The following is a 17,918-nucleotide window of genomic DNA, read 5'->3' as shown; positions in this document are numbered from 1 at the left end:
CTCTTTATATCACATACACTGAGAAATCTAATAAATTTTGGATAAAACTTTTTAAAAAATATTTTTTAGTTGTAGATGTATACAATATCTTTAATTTATTCATTTATTTATTTTTATGTGGTACTGAGGATTGAACCCAGGGCCTCACATGTGTGAGTCCAGTGCTCTACCCCTGAGCTACAACCCAGCCCTTGGATAGAACTTTTAGCAATATTAATAGTATGGTGATTAAAAGAACTGTCTTCTTTGAAGATAAAACAATATACAAAGAGATAATAACTTAAAATTGGTAATTAAATATGAGGATGAATCTTTTTAATTGTAAGTCAGATCTTCCTTAACAAAAATGAAAAAACACAATATACGATTTAACAATAATAAATTGAAGTTATACATTTTCTTTAATGGCCTTCTAAAATTTTAATCTATAATAAATAGTAAATTAAAGAAATGTTACATTTTGAAGTTTCAATATTTAAAATATTGTAGTAGTTAATATTTTCAGAATAACCTATGTTTAAAGGAATTGCAAGGTTTTTACCCAAAAGCTCTCTTAATCTAGGTATGCTGGAATATTTGACCAGGTGAACTGTTGGTTCCCAAAGAGTAATTACTTTTTAAATTTTTTTATTTTTCAGTAATATATTTAGAGGGCATGCTATTTGTGTCTATCACATGTCTAGCATCCGGGCAGCTTTTAATGGACCATATGCACATAAAGAAGGACCTGAATACCATTGGTCACTCTATGAAGGAAAAGTTCCTTACCCAAGGCCTGGTTCTGTAAGTTCAGCCATTTGATCAGTTTTTCACATGCTTTGCCACAGTTTGCAATTAAACAATTAAGGAAATGTATATTTAAAGTATACTTGGAGGATAAAGAAACAACTGTTTCATATTCTTATATGCTTGTTATTTGATGAAAAGAACATAATGGATACATTGTAGCAGTATGATAAAGTCCATATAATTATTGATATTTTGGCTAAATAGTTCCACCTAAAGTTTTACTTTTAAGGGTACTGGAGAATACAGATACATCTAATAAAATGAGAATCATATATTTTCCTCCCCACCTATTGAGGAGAATTAGTATCACATGTAATTTCTAATCAAGAAAATGTTGCCCAAGTTTTATATTCCTTTTTTTCTTTCTTTTTTTAAATTTATTTCTTACATACATGACAATAGTGGAGTGCATTACATTTATAATTATCGATTCACAGCACAATTTTTTGTAACTCAGTATATAGAGTATGTTCACACCAAATTATGCCATTGTACGTGAGCTCTCCCAGGTTTTGTATTCTTTTTTTAAATATTTTTTTTGTTGTTGCCAATGGACCTTTATTTTATGTATTTATATGCGGTGCTAAGAAATCAAACCCAGTACCTTGCTCATGCTAGGCCCCCAGTTCTAATATGGGTTAACCTCTAAGTTCTCTAGGCCAAAATTTCTTGTTACTTGTTATTTAGCAGATCAAAAAGAAGTTTTTTTCTCCACCCTCTTAGGATATTTAACACCTTGCTTCATACCTTTATTGCCTATTAGAAAAAAATAAGTGCCAATACAAAGTATAGGTAGAGTATGGGACATTGTACCACTTGCCTCTGAATCATGGCTAATAAGATTACCCTCATTAGCCATTCAGACTTTTGTGCTTTTAATTGCATACATGTCTAAAATTAGGATGATGATAATGATGGTGATGGTTTCACATCATGGATCCTGTATGCAACTATGTTGGATAAATGTTAAATCACTCTAGGTGCTGTGTGAGGCATGGGGAACAAACATTTAACTTGTCATGCAAGTCAACATCTAGACTTTCATGAGCAGCTGGTGAAATCTCATCACCACCCTGATTCTATAATTACTTGCAAGCCAAATAGAAACCATTTTTGCAGAGTCAAACCCAAAGTGGAAACAAACCTTTCCTCCATTAACAAGTGTAAGTCTTTCCCATTATAATCACTCTCTCTCACTGCCTTAAAATTATTACTTCCAGTAAAACATAAAGTATATTTTATTTCACTCCATTGATTGAAAAGTACAATTTACATGAAGAAAACCCAGTTCTGTGGCTTTGCTGGAAAGACTTCTTTAAACCACTTGGCCTTATAGAGATTGTAGGAAGTGACTAAATTGCTTCCAAGATAATCCTAAATGTTTCTAATTATGTATCATCAAAGTACAAGCAAGTGAAAATTTTGTGCCAAATTAAGAAATATGGCCTGATTTTTTAAAAACAAACCATTATAAATGCACTCTTTGTAGAATCTGATTACTAAAGTAATGTTTTTATACTCTAAAGTGGAAAATTTTTATCAAGATAATCATTGAATTTGCTGCTGGTTTTGGAAAAAAATGCACGAAATGAGGGATTCCTTATTAACAAGCATGAATCAACAGAGTTGAAGGTATCCCAAGAAGTAGCTTAAAATGATGGTGAGCAATTTTAGATCCAGTGATTCAAGAATTGAGACATGTTATAACAAATGTTTGCAGTTTTTTGCTTATTGTGTCTAATCCATACAAGAATAATGAAAATTCATAGACATTATAGTAACACAACATAGAGAGGGTTTTTTTTCAATAATTAATGGTGATGAAATTTGAATAGGTTTCTGTTACAGCATTAAAATCCTGTAGTCTCTTAGTCAATCAGAACCTTCACCAGTCATACTTATCATAGTCTCAATAATTGAAAAGATATTTTGTGTAGTTGTGATTCTTAGTTTGAGAGAAGATTTAGCACCACAAAGAGACTTTGTTTTTCTGAGAGATTCTTTATCTTCAAATTTGAATTCACAATGTTAAAAATTAAATCAGGATAATTAATTTTAGCATTTATACTGTTACAGAATTTTTCCAGCCCCAAACTGTCCTGGTATTAAATGGATTTTACTTTTCCAAGATTTTGCTACTTTCTTTATATTTTTAGGACTGCATGTTTAAAATAATTTGGCATTCCATTGCAATTTTTAATTGAGTCTTCTTCTGTAATGAAGAATATATGGCTACTAAATACTTTTAAATGCACAGTTGATTAATTGAACAGCTCCCACTTTTTAAATTATTATTATAATGGATCATAAATTTACTGTTTAGATTTAAGGCAAAAATAATTGTCCAATCTGCTTGCATTTCAGTGTGCCAGCAAAGTGAATGGAGGGAGGTATGGGACCACCAAAGATTACCCTGATGATGCCATTCGATTTGCGAGAAGCCATCCACTAATGTACCAGTCTATAAAACCTGCTCATAAGAAACCAATATTGGTAAAAACAGATGGAAAATATAATCTGAAACAAATAGCTGTGGACAGAGTGGAAGCTGAAGATGGCCAATATGATGTCTTATTTATTGGTACAGGTAAAGAGACAAGAGAAAATATCAAGGCATTTCACTTGGCCCCTAAGATAATAACTTTAATAGTGTTTAAGAAAGCACCTATGGACAAGTATCCAGATGATCCCATTAGCCCATCTGCACACCACTCATCTGAAATAAGAACACTTAAGAGAATCTCAATCATGTGACTGCAACAACAAGAGTTTATGCCTGTTGTCGAACCATGAGTGATACTTTCATTGTCCAAACTATCATGATTTAGGTAACAAATTTTGTGGTCACTCTTGTTCCAGATCTGAGGAATGGTGACATAATCAAAGAGAGAATTTAGGGCTGTTACAACACATAATTCCTGATATAATTTCAATACTTAATACATTCACATTCGTGAAATAATTGAAGAGGTGAATAATTGATGTTCATGAACAAGTTGATTCCAATGGATCTTCTTATAATGGAAGAAGGGTACCGTTGGAAGCATGGTTCTCCTGTGAGCCCCAAAGCCCCTTTCTTGCCTTTAGCTGCTCAATTTACTGAACTTTACTGAGCTTGTGATTCTACAAACAATTTATGACAATAACATCACACAACTCTGTAATCACAAAAATGCTTATCAACCTCCATCAGAAAAATACTTTTGTACTCAGGAGGTCAAATGTTACCTGTGATGCAGATAAACAGTTACTCCAAAGCTATAATATGCTGTGTTAAGAAGATGAAGTATAATGAATATGCTAAAAATGAAAATTTCAAATAAATTCAAAATTTCAATTAATGCCATACATTTGCTTTAATTTGTGGAAGAGAACCTAGATTTCACATTCAGAGTAATGGAACAAACACTGAGAAATACTTTAAAGATCTATAGCAATTTTAAAACTTGTTAAAACTATCATTTCTTTCTTTCTTCTTATGCAGCATAATGATTGCTGTAGCAGTTGCTCTTTAGAGGAGTAAGCATTCTACACTACGTAACATCCATCACAGACTTATAACTCTGAAGAGATATTGGAATATGCTCAGAACAGTAATCAGGATGTATTACTAATATGCATGCTTGGAAAATAATAAAAGATTTAAGCAAGGAAATATAAATCTTATTTCCATAAATTGATCTCTGGTACAAGCTATAATTTATCTACTCATTTTAAGAAGTTAATATTAATATTATGCTTTTCTTATGTTCAAGATTATCAATGTATCATACTTCTTCAGGAAACCTAAAATTATTTGGCAATGAATCTACTCATAATGACTTCCAACAGAGATTTAAAAAAAAAAAAAAGAAAAGGTGGGGGTTCCATAAACAAGATGTGTATTTGATGGAAATTAAGCAAACATATTATTTTAAAATGCTCTGGAGATCATAAAATAAAGTAACAGTCCAAGACATATTTTCTTGCAGATTGACCAAAGATATTTGAGAGAATTACAGAAGTATCAGATATATATTTGTGCTATCAAACATACCATGTTTAACTAAAAAATAGCATCATACTAAAACATGAGTTTTCAGAAGAAAAGAACATGGTTGATGAATATGTGATGAATATACTGGAAAATATCACAACTTGTATTTATTTCTCCCAATACTTATCAGATGTAGGCTCTAATGCAACACATTTATAGTCATTATCACAAAATCAGTAGTTGCAAATTAATAATCTTGCATCTTTGCTTTTTGCCTGATATAGTAATTGAGAACAATTTAATATGTGCTTAGTTTTCAAGATAATTTTTTTTAGTTAGTTGAAAATCAGGTAATTTCCATTGTTTAATTACCATTCAGTTTTATTAATCCAATTACAGGATTTGATAATTTTTCAACAAATAGCTCAAATATGATAAAAACCCTTCAATCAACATTTCCAAAGTGTTTTCCTCCTGAATTGTTATTTATAACACCATATGAAATTATTTGTGCAGCTAAATTAGTTGTATTTTAAAGTTTTCATTGGAAGAAACAAGATTAGGATATCATGAATAATAAAAATAAAATGAAAGTTTGAAATATAAATATAGAATTATAAAGTGTTATAAAATTGTGAAAGCTAAATGGTTGGTATGGGAGGACTCATAATCTTTTCTAAAATAGTGTAAACATAATTTTTTTTAAATTTAAAAGTGTATTTAGGGCTGGGAGTATAGCTGAGTGGTAGAGTATTTGCGTATCATGCAAACGGCCCTGGGTTTCATTCTCAGCCCCACAAAAGCAAACAAACAAAAAGTGTATATGTTATTTCTGTATCATGTTGCTTAGAATGTTCCCTAAATTTAAAACAATAGTTTATTAACATGAAAGTAGCCAAGGTAAAATATTTTCTTGCATCACACATCACAGAAGAAGCTAGAATAATATGGCATATTGTATATTTATTAATTCCAAAAGACATTTTGGTTTCTGAACTAATAATTGAATTTTTTGGATCAAACTACTTGAGTGTGTGTGTGTGTGTTTTCAAAATAATATTTTATTCTTTTTAGTTAGTGGAAAATTTGGATTAATAGTTATATATATATACATATAGACAGATATATAAACACATATATATGTGTGTATATATATATATATATATATATATATATATATATATATATATATATATATAATATATGGAGAGAGAGAGAGAGTGAGTTTGTGAGTTTGTTTTAATTCTTTTGGCCAGGCATATAAAATTCTTAATTTTACTAATTTACAATGTGGGCATATAGGTAATCAAATGGTTTTTAACTTGAAGCAATTAAATGTTTAATGCATCTATGATTTCACATCTTATTTGAATTTATAGTTTCATGTGGTTTTAACTGTATGAAAATCAATTGTGGCATACCTTCTAGTTTATCTGTTTTTTTTTTTTTTCTGTTTATGCTTTCTTACAGATACTGGAATTGTCCTGAAAATCATCACAATTTACAACCAAGAAACAGAATCCATGGAAGAAGTAATTCTAGAAGAACTTCAGATATTCAAGGTATTTTTAATAAATAATATATTCAAGATTATGTACTGCAGGAAATTACAATTTAGAATTAAGTTGAAAAGATGTTATGTCCATTTTTTCCCTAATAAGTGTGCTGTGAATTCATAACAGTGAGAATTATTTGAATTTCTAGTGCCTCTGCTATTTCCTTGTCATAGATATTTCAAAAGAAGAGACCTGTCTTCATGTAGCATAAAAATAATTTTAATATAAAAACTCCTACTATAAAAAAAGTAACATACTACATAGGAATTTCAGAGTGACAATTGCAAAGTCACATCTTGTACAAATGAACTATCAATAGTTACTAAAAGTAATATGTTTTCATATTGTGGACATTGTGGCTAGACAAGCACACTGCTTTTAATTATAGTGTATTAACTACACATATAATTTACTAAAAATAGAAAATAATAATCTGAAGATTATACAGGACTAAGAAATTATATATATGTGTGTGTGTATATATATATATATATATGTGTGTGTGTGTGTGTATAATATATATTATATAAATACACTTTGAAAGGTCTCATTTTTCTCAGCAGTTATGGTCTTTAAGGTCACCATTGCTTCTGAGGGAAATACAGAGTTATGTTCCTGCAAATTTCTGATTATAATATTTTCAAGTGATCAATAGATAAACTTGTTTTATGTGTGTTCCTGTTAAAACACATCTTTCCATTTATATACTTAGTTGATTAATTAATAACTGAGTTTACAGTCAACAGCACTATAATTCACTGAATGAAGGTTCATATGAAAACATTTTCTACGTTAAGATGCAATGTAGCCTTTTTGAGTTTAGAAACTATAAAAGGCACTTCAGCTCTAGGCTTGGAGGTCATTTTATACAGCAAAGTACTAACAAAAAACAGCATGTAAAGAAATGTCACTAAATAGTTAGTGTGAAGGACACTTGTTTACATCCTGGGTGCTGAAACTTGATTTCAGCTGATAAGTGCACCATCTGCAAAATGTGCATCTGCATGTCCTCAAATGAGAGCCACAGCAACTTATTGATATTGGGATTACAATTAATTTAATAGTAAGTGGATTTGCACACAGAGAATATACAAATGATAAGACTTATCCATATATGTAGATGATAGATATAAGTGAAAACACTTTAGTAATAAAAAGCAGTACATTTTACCTTGGCTGTCTGGAGACCAGATTTCCCCAGTGCCCCACACTAAGTTAACCAGAGGAACTTTGCTTTTGTTTATTTTGTATTTTAAGCCTCTGTGTAGGATTGATTTCATGATAGGGTCTATAGCTCTCATATCAAGAGCATACACTGCCATGTATTTTCATATAAACTCTTCAGAAACATCATTTTCTGAATGAATAAATGAATGATACACGCATGTATAAAGCATTTTGTGGCTTAAAATATTTTTTTAAATCCACTGATATAAAGTATCAAATATTTCAAAAAAATAATTCTGAAAAGGGTAACTATCCCGAGTTAATTCTGTCTGCCTATTATTTCTCCTCTAAGAGAACTGATTGAAATTTTCATGTTCCTTAAAGATGCTCTGAATCAAGATAGCTAAAACCACATGCTGACTCTTAAAGCTATGCTACATGTCATCCTTCCTTTGGTGCAATTCTAAGAAAATGAGGTTATTCACCTTGTTCTAAGAATCCAGGATTCATACTGATTCACCATGATCACTCCAACAGAAAGTGTTTTGTTTAGGCTTGGGTTAAAATAATTAAAGATCGTATGGCTTACTAGTAATAACAAATACTCTAGAATATAACTACTTTACTTTTAATGGTTCAAGAACACTCTGACTTCGTTATTTTAATTAAGGATACTAGAATTAGAAAGCACGAATAGTATTCAACTGCACATGCAAAAAGTACATTCCAGAGACAGTGAACTGATTAGATTATTCACTGCTTTTTTTTTTCTCATCTGTATATCTATTCCTATCCATGAAAAAATTAAAAACTTGTATTTTAGTTTAGTTGAATTTACATCTAATTTATAAAATGAAGCTGTAGTTTGCGAGGAATAGAACCACTCATGTGCCTTATTTGATTTCAGGTGATTTACAACCATGTTAAGGTAGATATTCTGTGATTTCCTTTCTTAAAAAAGATATTTTTTTTCAGGATCCAGTTCCAATTATTTCTATGGAGATTTCTTCCAAGAGAGTAAGTTGTATATGTGCATATGTGTGTGTGTATGAGTTCTGTAAATTAGTTCTGTAAATTAGTTGAGGCCAAAGGATGTAAGAACATTAGTACTTTTCATCTATATGAATGAGCTGCAGTTTTCTCCCTTAATTATTTTCTTTTGTTGTGGTAAGAACATGTAACATGAGATTGATTCTCTTAGTGACTTTTAAAAATACACTATTGTTGACCATAAACACAGTGATATACAACAAATCTCTTGAGCTTACACATCTTGCTTGACTGAAACTTCATGCTCATTTATGATAAAACATTATTCCCTAGTTATTTTTCACTATTTTTTTGCAGAAATAATGGTAATAATAACACACAACTGTGTAGTGAAATTCTTCTTTCCTTCTCTTCATTGGAATCAATTTTTGATGTGAACTTCTTTAGAAACTGTTGTTGCATATATTGCCTCAAATTTATTTATCAATAATTCTTCATGTTTAGCAAATAGGAACATATTACATTAAGTGTGCTACTGGTAGTCCTTTTCTTTTAGTGTATTTTACAACTATTTTTATCATTACAAGCACATACATGCACACACACAGACAAATCACTCTTCTAAATGTTTGTATCAATATTTGAAAAACTATTTATACAATCTCTTATTGGATGCTCTTATAGATCTTTAAAAGGAGACCTAGAGTGTTAGATAATGCAAGAGTCTTTCTGCTTAGATAACCAATAAAAGAACAGACAGTTTTTTGAGTCTTGTCAAGCTGAGTCTAGCAATTTTATTACTCCTGCATTTAATTCTGTAAAAGTATTTCAAATTATGGAAAAATGAAAGTGGTGATTTTCCATTATCTATCCTGAGCAATTGCTGGGCTTTTACTGAAGTGTCTGTGTTTAATTTGGAAATTTGGTTATAATAGTTCAGTTTAAGTGTTGCTCATTTCTGCTAGTGGTTTCTCTCTGCTTTCCATAGCAACAGCTGTATATTGGATCTTCTTCTGCTGTGGCTCAAGTCAGGTTCCATCATTGTGACATGTACGGAAGTGCTTGTGCTGACTGCTGTCTAGCTCGAGACCCTTACTGTGCCTGGGATGGCATATCCTGTTCCCGGTATTACCCAACAGGCACACATGCAAAAAGGTGAGACATGTTTCTCAATGGAGTGATTCTTTTGTTCAGAAAAATGCTAAAGCTTATTTGGTCTTTTTTGTACCCATTTCATGAAAATAACCATGATATTTTTATTTAAATAAATCATAGATATATTTTAATCATAATATAATACTTGAAATTTTCCTGAAAATGACTTTCATGTATTATTGTGTATATGTATTGGAGCTTAATAGGCTTTTGGACTTTTATTTTTCCACCTGGGTTTGAATCAACTCTTCCCTTTTCTAAAATTTTTGCTGGAAGACATGAAAGAAGTTTAGACAAATGTAAAATGTGGAAATGGCAGGCCAGCACTCTTGAAGGATTCAAAGACTTAAAAAGAAAATAAATAAATAAGTTCTGAAATACATCCTGCAAGTCTTCTCTACCAGCTGGTCTTCATTTATTTCATTTTGAAAGTGAATATTTTAACTCCTAGGCAAATGCATGACCTGTATAATTAATGAAATGTGTGATTTAATTCAACACAAATGAAAGGTACTTAAAGACCTCCAAACTCCAAGGTTTGCAATTCATGAGGTCATTGGCATTTATTAGAGAAGGTAAATCCAGGATTCTTTTAACAGGAGAACTCTAGGTTCAAAAAGTACTTTGAAAATAAACTGTTTTCTTTTTTTTTCACTCAAGCCATATGAAATAGTGTTCACTTTTGATAAATAAAGAAAAATATTTTCATTTCTTAAACAATAACAGTGTTTTTTGTTTTTTTTCTCACTACAAAGTAACCAAACACAAAGTAAAACAAAACATAGGACTATATAATATTTCCCCACTGAAAAGTAGTTTGTATTAATTTCATTTGTTCTTACTACTTAACTTTGGGTTACTTTTTAAAATTAAAAAAACTTTTTCAGATTTAATTTAGCCAGTTTAGTGTAATTATTTCTTATAGGTTTATACGTATAGTACAATCTCATTTAAAAACTCCATTAAACTCTAAAAAATTTGTTAATTTGACCTGAGCCAAATTAATAGTCCAATAAGTATTAAAATACATGATAAGCCAATAGTGAAATAAGGTTTTCAAAGGACATTTATGAACTAAATAATTTGCCAATAATATTAAAACTTGAGCAAATTAAATCCCACTGACTCAGGAGACTGAGGTAGGAGGATCACAAGCTTAAGGCCAGCCTTAGCAATTTAGCAAGTCCGTGTCTCAAAATTTAAAATAATTGAAAAAGAAAGAAAGAAAAAACTGGGGATATGGCTCAGTGGTAAAACACCACTGGGTTTAACACCTGGTACAAAAAAAAAAAAAAAAAGATTGAGCAAATTAATTGATTTTATAAAATGCATGTTGATATTTGAAAACAATTCTTGGAGAAATATACCCATATTTGAAAATGTTTTTTAGTGATTTATTTTGGTACCATGTACAAGAGCTACGGAGAAACATTCATTGGCCTTTGTCTACTATAAATCAGAATCTAAGTTCAAGGATTGAACTGAAAATAACCATGTAGTAGCTCACAACTGAACATGTCAGCTTCCAGGCCTAGTGCAGCAATAAAATATTTTATTCAGTTCTCAAAATAACCCAGTCTTTAAGGTCAGTCTTGGAGGTAGAGATATAAGGAACAATTGTCTGTGCCTTTGCATAGATGCTCAGGGAAAGCCATGCAACTCCACGATTCAGGAATGAAAAAGTAGGACTCCAGGGTGAAAAAGTAATTTGTAACAAGTATTTAATACTAGTGAACATTTTTATCTTTATTTAAATTTATTTTAACTGATACATAAAAACATAAGTTGTACATATTTATGGGTTATCATACGATGTTTGAACACATATATATTATATGATGATTAAATCAGAGAGAACACATCTATCGCCTCAGTTGCCATTCTTCATGGTGGAAAGATTAAAAATTGTTTTCTTTTTTTTTTCAAAACACATGGTCCATTATTGTTCCTGCAGTCCCCCTAGGAAAAGCAATTTTACAAAGTTACTAAAACTAATTACTTTATTGTTTAGCAACAATAAAAAATGTTTATAAGCCTTGCACCAAATGCTTTTAATAACAAGGTTTTGTATGAGTGATGGTGAATTTTAACTGAGCTGTTTCCATAGATGAATAATTTTTGGTATATGGTGCATCTTAATATTGTACAGCCACAAGGATGGTAATATTTTAAAAAGGATAAAGGAACTTGGAAAAACTGAAAGGAATAGGCAAATAGTAGAAAAGTAATGGATTGCAGTCAGCAGCCATGCTCATAAAGGAGTTAGTTCAGTTCAGACACGTAATGGAGATCTTTCAGTGGTTAGGGTTCTTTTGAACCATCACCCACCCCTGAAGGAGAAATTTTTTTGGATAAATTCCAGAACATGATGGGAAAATAGTTTGCTTTTATAGCAGATCATTTTTGCTTCAGACCTGAATAGAGCCGAAATTGAAAACCAGTCATTCAAATAAATACTTTCTGCTCACAAAGTGAAAATGAGTCAACAGGGAAAAAACATTAATTCACAATCCAAACCACTTGTTTAAAATGGTCTTCCAAAATCCACCATAATTTATAAAGCTCTGTCTCTTTACCGCCTTTGCTTTTACATCTTGTCTCTTTCCAGCATTCTCTTTAAAAGTTTCTGTAAGGCTAGAGATATAAGAAAAATATGCAACATTGGGAATGAAAAGCAACTTTGCTCATTCTTGAACTCCTGATACAAATACATGCATTTTTTAAAATGTTGAAATAAAGAACAATTATATTGGGATTATATAAAATGAAATTAAACCTTGTTGGAGGATATGTCTTTTCTTAAAAAACATAAATGTTTGCTATGATTTTAAACAATTATTGCATACTTAATACTCAAATTGCTTGAGAATTATGATTGCTGGTCTCTTTATTCTCAATCACTAGAATAATAATATTGATTTAACACCATCTATAAAAATGAAAACTATCTCCCATTTCATTTTTTTTACCCTGCTCTATTATTTATTATTGTTCAGTGAGATTTAGATTCCAAATACTGAAGTAATACTCAATGAATAAGGAATTAGCAACAGTAGTTCAATTTTTATCTAGATCTGCTGTCAGTTGTATAATAACTGACAGATATAATATTATATTACCATATAATAACTATAATAAGTAGGAATAATAGCATAAAACTTTCTACTTCAGTTTTTATTTTTTTTCTAAGTTATTTTGTTCAATCTAGCTCAATAGAATGTTCAACATGGCACTTTTTGGTCTTTGTAAAATTTCAGGCCTTTAGGTAAGGTTTTCTAATCACCAGTCTCTTTATTTAAAACAAAATAACATATGCTCTTGTTGTAGTTCCTAATCCTGAAATTTGATTGGAAATGTTTATCCGCCCTAGCTTTTGATATGTGTTAAGCTGTTAAAAAGATCAGAACTCTTATGTGAGAAAGCACTTCATCTCTTGAAATAGAATCCATTATAATTAATTCACCAACCAAAACACCTATTTGAGCAGTGTTACAAAATACACTGTAATCTATAAACCTATGACTTTTTCTCTCCCTTGCTCTTATAATGTTCCAGAGCAAAATAAAATTGAGATGGCAATGGATTTTAGGTGTCCTTTAGCCAACTCCACTTTAAAATCCAGAACACAAAGGGTGGGGAAAGGGAAGAGACACATACAGGTGATACATGTGTTGGTGGTGGCACTGGGATGTGGCTCTGGTTCACTCTCCTGCATCTTATCACTGCATGTTGTTGAGACATCTCATTGTGACTTTGCAAGCTTTACCATTACGCTCTGGGAAAGCTCCTGCTTTGCCTTCTGTTTTTCCCTCGGTCCTGAAAAAGCTCCATGATGTGAAACAAGTGGTATTTTCCACGTTTATTTAATACTTCTATTTTAATCTCTAATTTGAATCTTTCAAATATACCATAGCTCTTGATTTTAGAATTCTACTACTCACAATGATGATTTCCATTGTTTAATGACTTAGAAAGATGCTTAAAAATTTAAACCTGATATAAAGCCTGGAAATATTTTCCATGAATTTAGAGTGTTGTGCTCATTTTAGTTATATATCTGAATAATTTGTACAATAAGAAGATATATTAGAAGTGATCCTAGTTCTAATAGGTATATTGAAGGAAAAAAAGCCCTAATTGTTTTTAATCATGCTAAATGCACAGTATACAGTTAAACATGTATAACACACAAGCATATTGAATAGAGGCATGTACTTTCTATTGTATATGAATAAATGAGTAAATTAAGTATATTATCAATTTATCTCATTTTGCTAGAAACTATTTGTGCCAATTCATCATTATGTCACTAGAATAAAATATCTCAATTTCAAATGTCAGTTTTCACATAAACTTTATTAAATGTAAGAGTTTTATGATAGTTTTTACTCAAATATTCTGACTCAAATCCTATTGACCTATCTACACATATCCCTTGCCTTTCAACCAAAGGCTTCTTGTTTAATTAAAATTTTAACAAAATTTAAAGAGAAATTTGTTAAATTATCATTTAGGGAACCAGAATTCAAGCTATGTAAACGTTTAAAAAATAGTGTTAGATGAGTTTCAATTATTGAAAAATATTTAGTGGAGAAATTAGAAAGATGAAACTTGGATGTTATGCTTGTTTCATATGACTGATCAGGTTTTCAATAGCAGAATACTCCTTGAATCTTTAATGTGGCTAAGTATATTTTAAAATCTGGAAAATTGAAATCTGAACATCGTCTAAAATGCATTTTCTTTTTTTCAGACGGTTCCGCAGACAAGATGTGCGGCATGGAAATGCAGCTCAGCAATGCTTTGGACAGCAGTTTGTTGGTAATCCATAAAAAAATCAATTGTTATGAGTAACTTGGAGTGTTTATTGATGATAACTGCACATTTCTTAAAATGAGTCTCTTTCTTTGTGATTTGTATGCACTAGAAAAATGTTGTTGAAAGCTTTTGTTTTCTTCCACGAAGTTATGATTTTGTGGGCTTGATATATGATTTTTTCATAATTAAAAAATAAATTTCATTTGAATGAATACTTGATAGTAGACCTCAAAGCCAGGGTAATCCTAGAACAAGAATGTAGTCTAATTTATGTGGCTGCTGGCACAATGATTTGCAGAATTCATCTCTTCATTTCATAACTTATTTTATCAAATGTGATACAACTTGAATCAATTTACCTACGAAGATTTGGAACAAAGAGAAAAACTTTTCCTGGAGTAGAATAATACTGGAACTGGTATTGGTGGTCCATGAAGTGTGGAGGTCTAGTGGGTTAAGGATGAGAGGAAATTTCAGCTTGCAAGGAAGTTAAGCAAGACAGAAAAAACACTCTCCTGCTCTTCACATCATGATGGATGATGAACAGGCTGTATTTTCCTATCGCTGTATTCACCAGGAAGTAGCAAGAGGAAGAGGCACTGTGATTGGGAGCTCAGCAGTGGCTCTATCTATCCTCAGAGATGCAGTTCAGCACAACCTAGAACCAGGTTGACTTAAAAGTCAGTGCAACATTATTAAGTCAGGGAGCACAGAAGGGAATTAGAATAATGGACATGTTGCTAAAGGAACCTTGTGGTGGTCCCTGAATAAGGAGTCATCAGGGAGCTATGTCCAAGTGTGCTTTTTTCCAACAATGATTTCTTGGCCATGACATATCATAGGCACAGTTCCTGGAATACAGGTTTGAGGATACAGTGTTGGCAGCATAAAGAAGAGGAGACCTCTCTGGCAGGACATAAAATGATACCCTCCCCTTGGATTTTACTTCAAATAGTGGGACCCACAGAGATGAGACAATCTAGCTGGATTTTTATGATAGTCTCTTTATGATTTTATAAATAAAGAAAAAGATCCATGTGGGCCGGGGGGAGACTCAAATCCTAGGAACACTGGCAAGAGAAGAAGACATGGCCTTACCTTAGGAAAATTTAGGGATCAGTTTTGAAGGTGAGAGGATTCAGGTATAGGGGAAAATGCTGGAATCTGGCTATTGAATTGAATTCATCTTGGTTAAAACAAACAAAAAAAAATATTTTCTTTTATTCTCCACTGCAGGTAAGTACACTTTCCTGCATGCAGGTTTGAATTCAAATCTTGAGAGAATTGTTCTGGTCCAAGAAATGGAATATAATCAAGAAGCTCTGGTTTGTAAAGGCCTTACTTCAGTTCTGTACTTTTTCTTGCAAAGACACCCAACACCTGGGTGCGAGCCCTTGTCAGGATATCCCTTACACTTGGGATTATGTAGTGCCAGATCACTCAAGATTTCTGAATTCTGCTTTTGTTTGTAGCCATGAATTTGGTTTTATGCCTTGCTAGAACACATAGTGTTCACATTCTTTCCCTGCCATATCAATGAATGCTGCCGTTGATTTCCTATTAGTTTAACATTGATGAACCGTCTTATTGTCTTTATTCTCCCATCATTTTGAAACCAAATTCCCAGTTGTCTCCTTTTGCTTGCTTGCCTTTTTAATGCCTACATTTTGACATGCCACTGTCTAAAAAAATTTATTTCTCTACATAAATCCAGTAGGTAATTAGTTACTCATGTTGTTTCAAGAATTTGATTAAATAATATTTTTTTAAAAAATTATTTACCAGTAACATCAAGTCTTAAGTTTGGTATTAACATTCCTGTTGTAGGAGATGCTTTGGATAAAACTGAAGAGCGACTGGCTTATGGCATAGAGAACAACAGTACTTTGTTGGAGTGTACCCCACGATCTTTACAAGCAAAAGTCATCTGGTTTGTACAGAAAGGACGTGAAACAAGAAAAGAGGAGGTAATTCATAGCTACACTTGGTGTCAAAATATGATTAAAAAGTTTAAAACAATAACAGCATCAACATTAAACAGGTTGAATAATAAAGCTATAAATCATATGTATGAGACATTAATAGAAGTGTTCTTGTCTACTAGCAAGAAAGGCAAAGCATAAGCTCTTTCATCAATTTAAGTAGTTTTAGTGATGGAGGAAGTTTTCCAACATAATTTATATGATGGGAAAAGAAAGACTCAGGCGCTTTAGAGATGGAGGGATAGGAAGCATTAAGGCAGATGTATGGATCAATGTGCTGGCAGTTACTGGATAAAATAACGTGTGGAAGGAGCTGGCTATGCGGAAGGAGAGACCCAGGGCACAAGGCAGTCAGGGAAGGTGATTTTGGCTATAAACTCAGTTTTTTGTTTTTTGTTTTTTTTTGGGGCGGCGGGGGGGTGGAGTACTAGGGATTCAAGTCAGGGGCACCTGACCACTGAGCCACATCCCCAGCCCTATTTTGTATTTTATTTAGAGACAGGGCCTCACTGAGTTGCTCAGTGCTGCATTATTGCTGAGGCTGGCTTTGAATTCACAATCCTCCTGTCTCAACCCCCAGAGCTGCTGGGATTACACAATCCTCCTGTCTCAACCCCCAGAGCTGCTGCACCTAGCTGAGCTCAGTTTTCAAAAAAGTAGAATTACAAAATAGCAAGTAGAAGAACATTTATCTATATGAGGGGAATATATTGTGATGAATATTGGAGAAAATGCTCCTTCTAAAGAGAAAGTTTGCAAGCTGAATAAGGGAAAGGGCTTCTAGGGACATGTCATAGGACCCAGGGAAGATCAAAAAGTGTGCATCTGATAGACAGTGAAGCAGTGGAAATCTCTACTTCATTTTAGCATGGGTGATTAACACTTATCATTAGAAGCCAAAATTACTAATTTCAAAAAATCACTTTTTATAGCCTTTGGCTAAACTAAAAATACAAAATGATTTTGGTCTACACTCATAGTAGTACATTTTTGGAGATGACTAAATTTGTAAATCCTACATCCCTGGGATAGTCATTAGAGAGAAAGATAGCTCGCCATAACAAAGCCTATTGGAGACATTATAGAAATTCAACCAGGAAAGGAAAATTCTCCTACATTTTCATGACATCATAAGAATAAATATATATCCAAAAATGTTATACCACATTGTGCTAAATTAAATTGTTCATTTAGTGTTAAAGTATTTTCCATTTCACAAATCTGAGGTGAAATGGTTTTTAAAATTCCAGTATAACTCACTTGGCAGGAAAGGATCTGGGAATATTCCATAGTTTCTCCTGTTGAATGGATTCAGAAGACAGAGAAGTAATTCTTTCATCAGTGGGTTTCTTCATTCAGTGTGTTCTGTTTCTAATTTTGGGCTCACCATAATCTGCCTCATTTGGAAATCTTTACCAAATCATTTTGACATGCTACATCCATCAATGTTGAATTATCAGCTTCTTTTTCATATTGTTGATATAA

General features: G+C 31.9%; 1 protein-coding gene across 1 annotated transcript in view; it reads left to right on the top strand.

Annotated features, from left to right (window-relative positions):
- Positions 1 to 17,918, top strand: part of Sema3e (semaphorin 3E) — a 234,557-nt gene that overhangs the window by 201,353 nt on the left and 15,286 nt on the right. The window contains exons 10-16 of the mRNA XM_076862550.2: positions 639 to 783; positions 3,154 to 3,376; positions 6,236 to 6,327; positions 8,464 to 8,505; positions 9,467 to 9,633; positions 14,387 to 14,454; positions 16,279 to 16,418. Of these exons, the coding sequence (XP_076718665.1) occupies positions 639 to 783; positions 3,154 to 3,376; positions 6,236 to 6,327; positions 8,464 to 8,505; positions 9,467 to 9,633; positions 14,387 to 14,454; positions 16,279 to 16,418 (877 nt within the window). The remainder of the gene's footprint in view (positions 1 to 638; positions 784 to 3,153; positions 3,377 to 6,235; positions 6,328 to 8,463; positions 8,506 to 9,466; positions 9,634 to 14,386; positions 14,455 to 16,278; positions 16,419 to 17,918) is intronic.

This window comes from Callospermophilus lateralis, chromosome 1 (assembly GCF_048772815.1).
Source record: "Callospermophilus lateralis isolate mCalLat2 chromosome 1, mCalLat2.hap1, whole genome shotgun sequence".
In the NCBI taxonomy this organism is placed as follows: Eukaryota; Metazoa; Chordata; class Mammalia; order Rodentia; family Sciuridae; genus Callospermophilus; species Callospermophilus lateralis.
The sequence above is the reverse complement of the archived record's forward strand: the minus strand, read 5'-3'. Positions and strand labels throughout refer to the sequence as shown.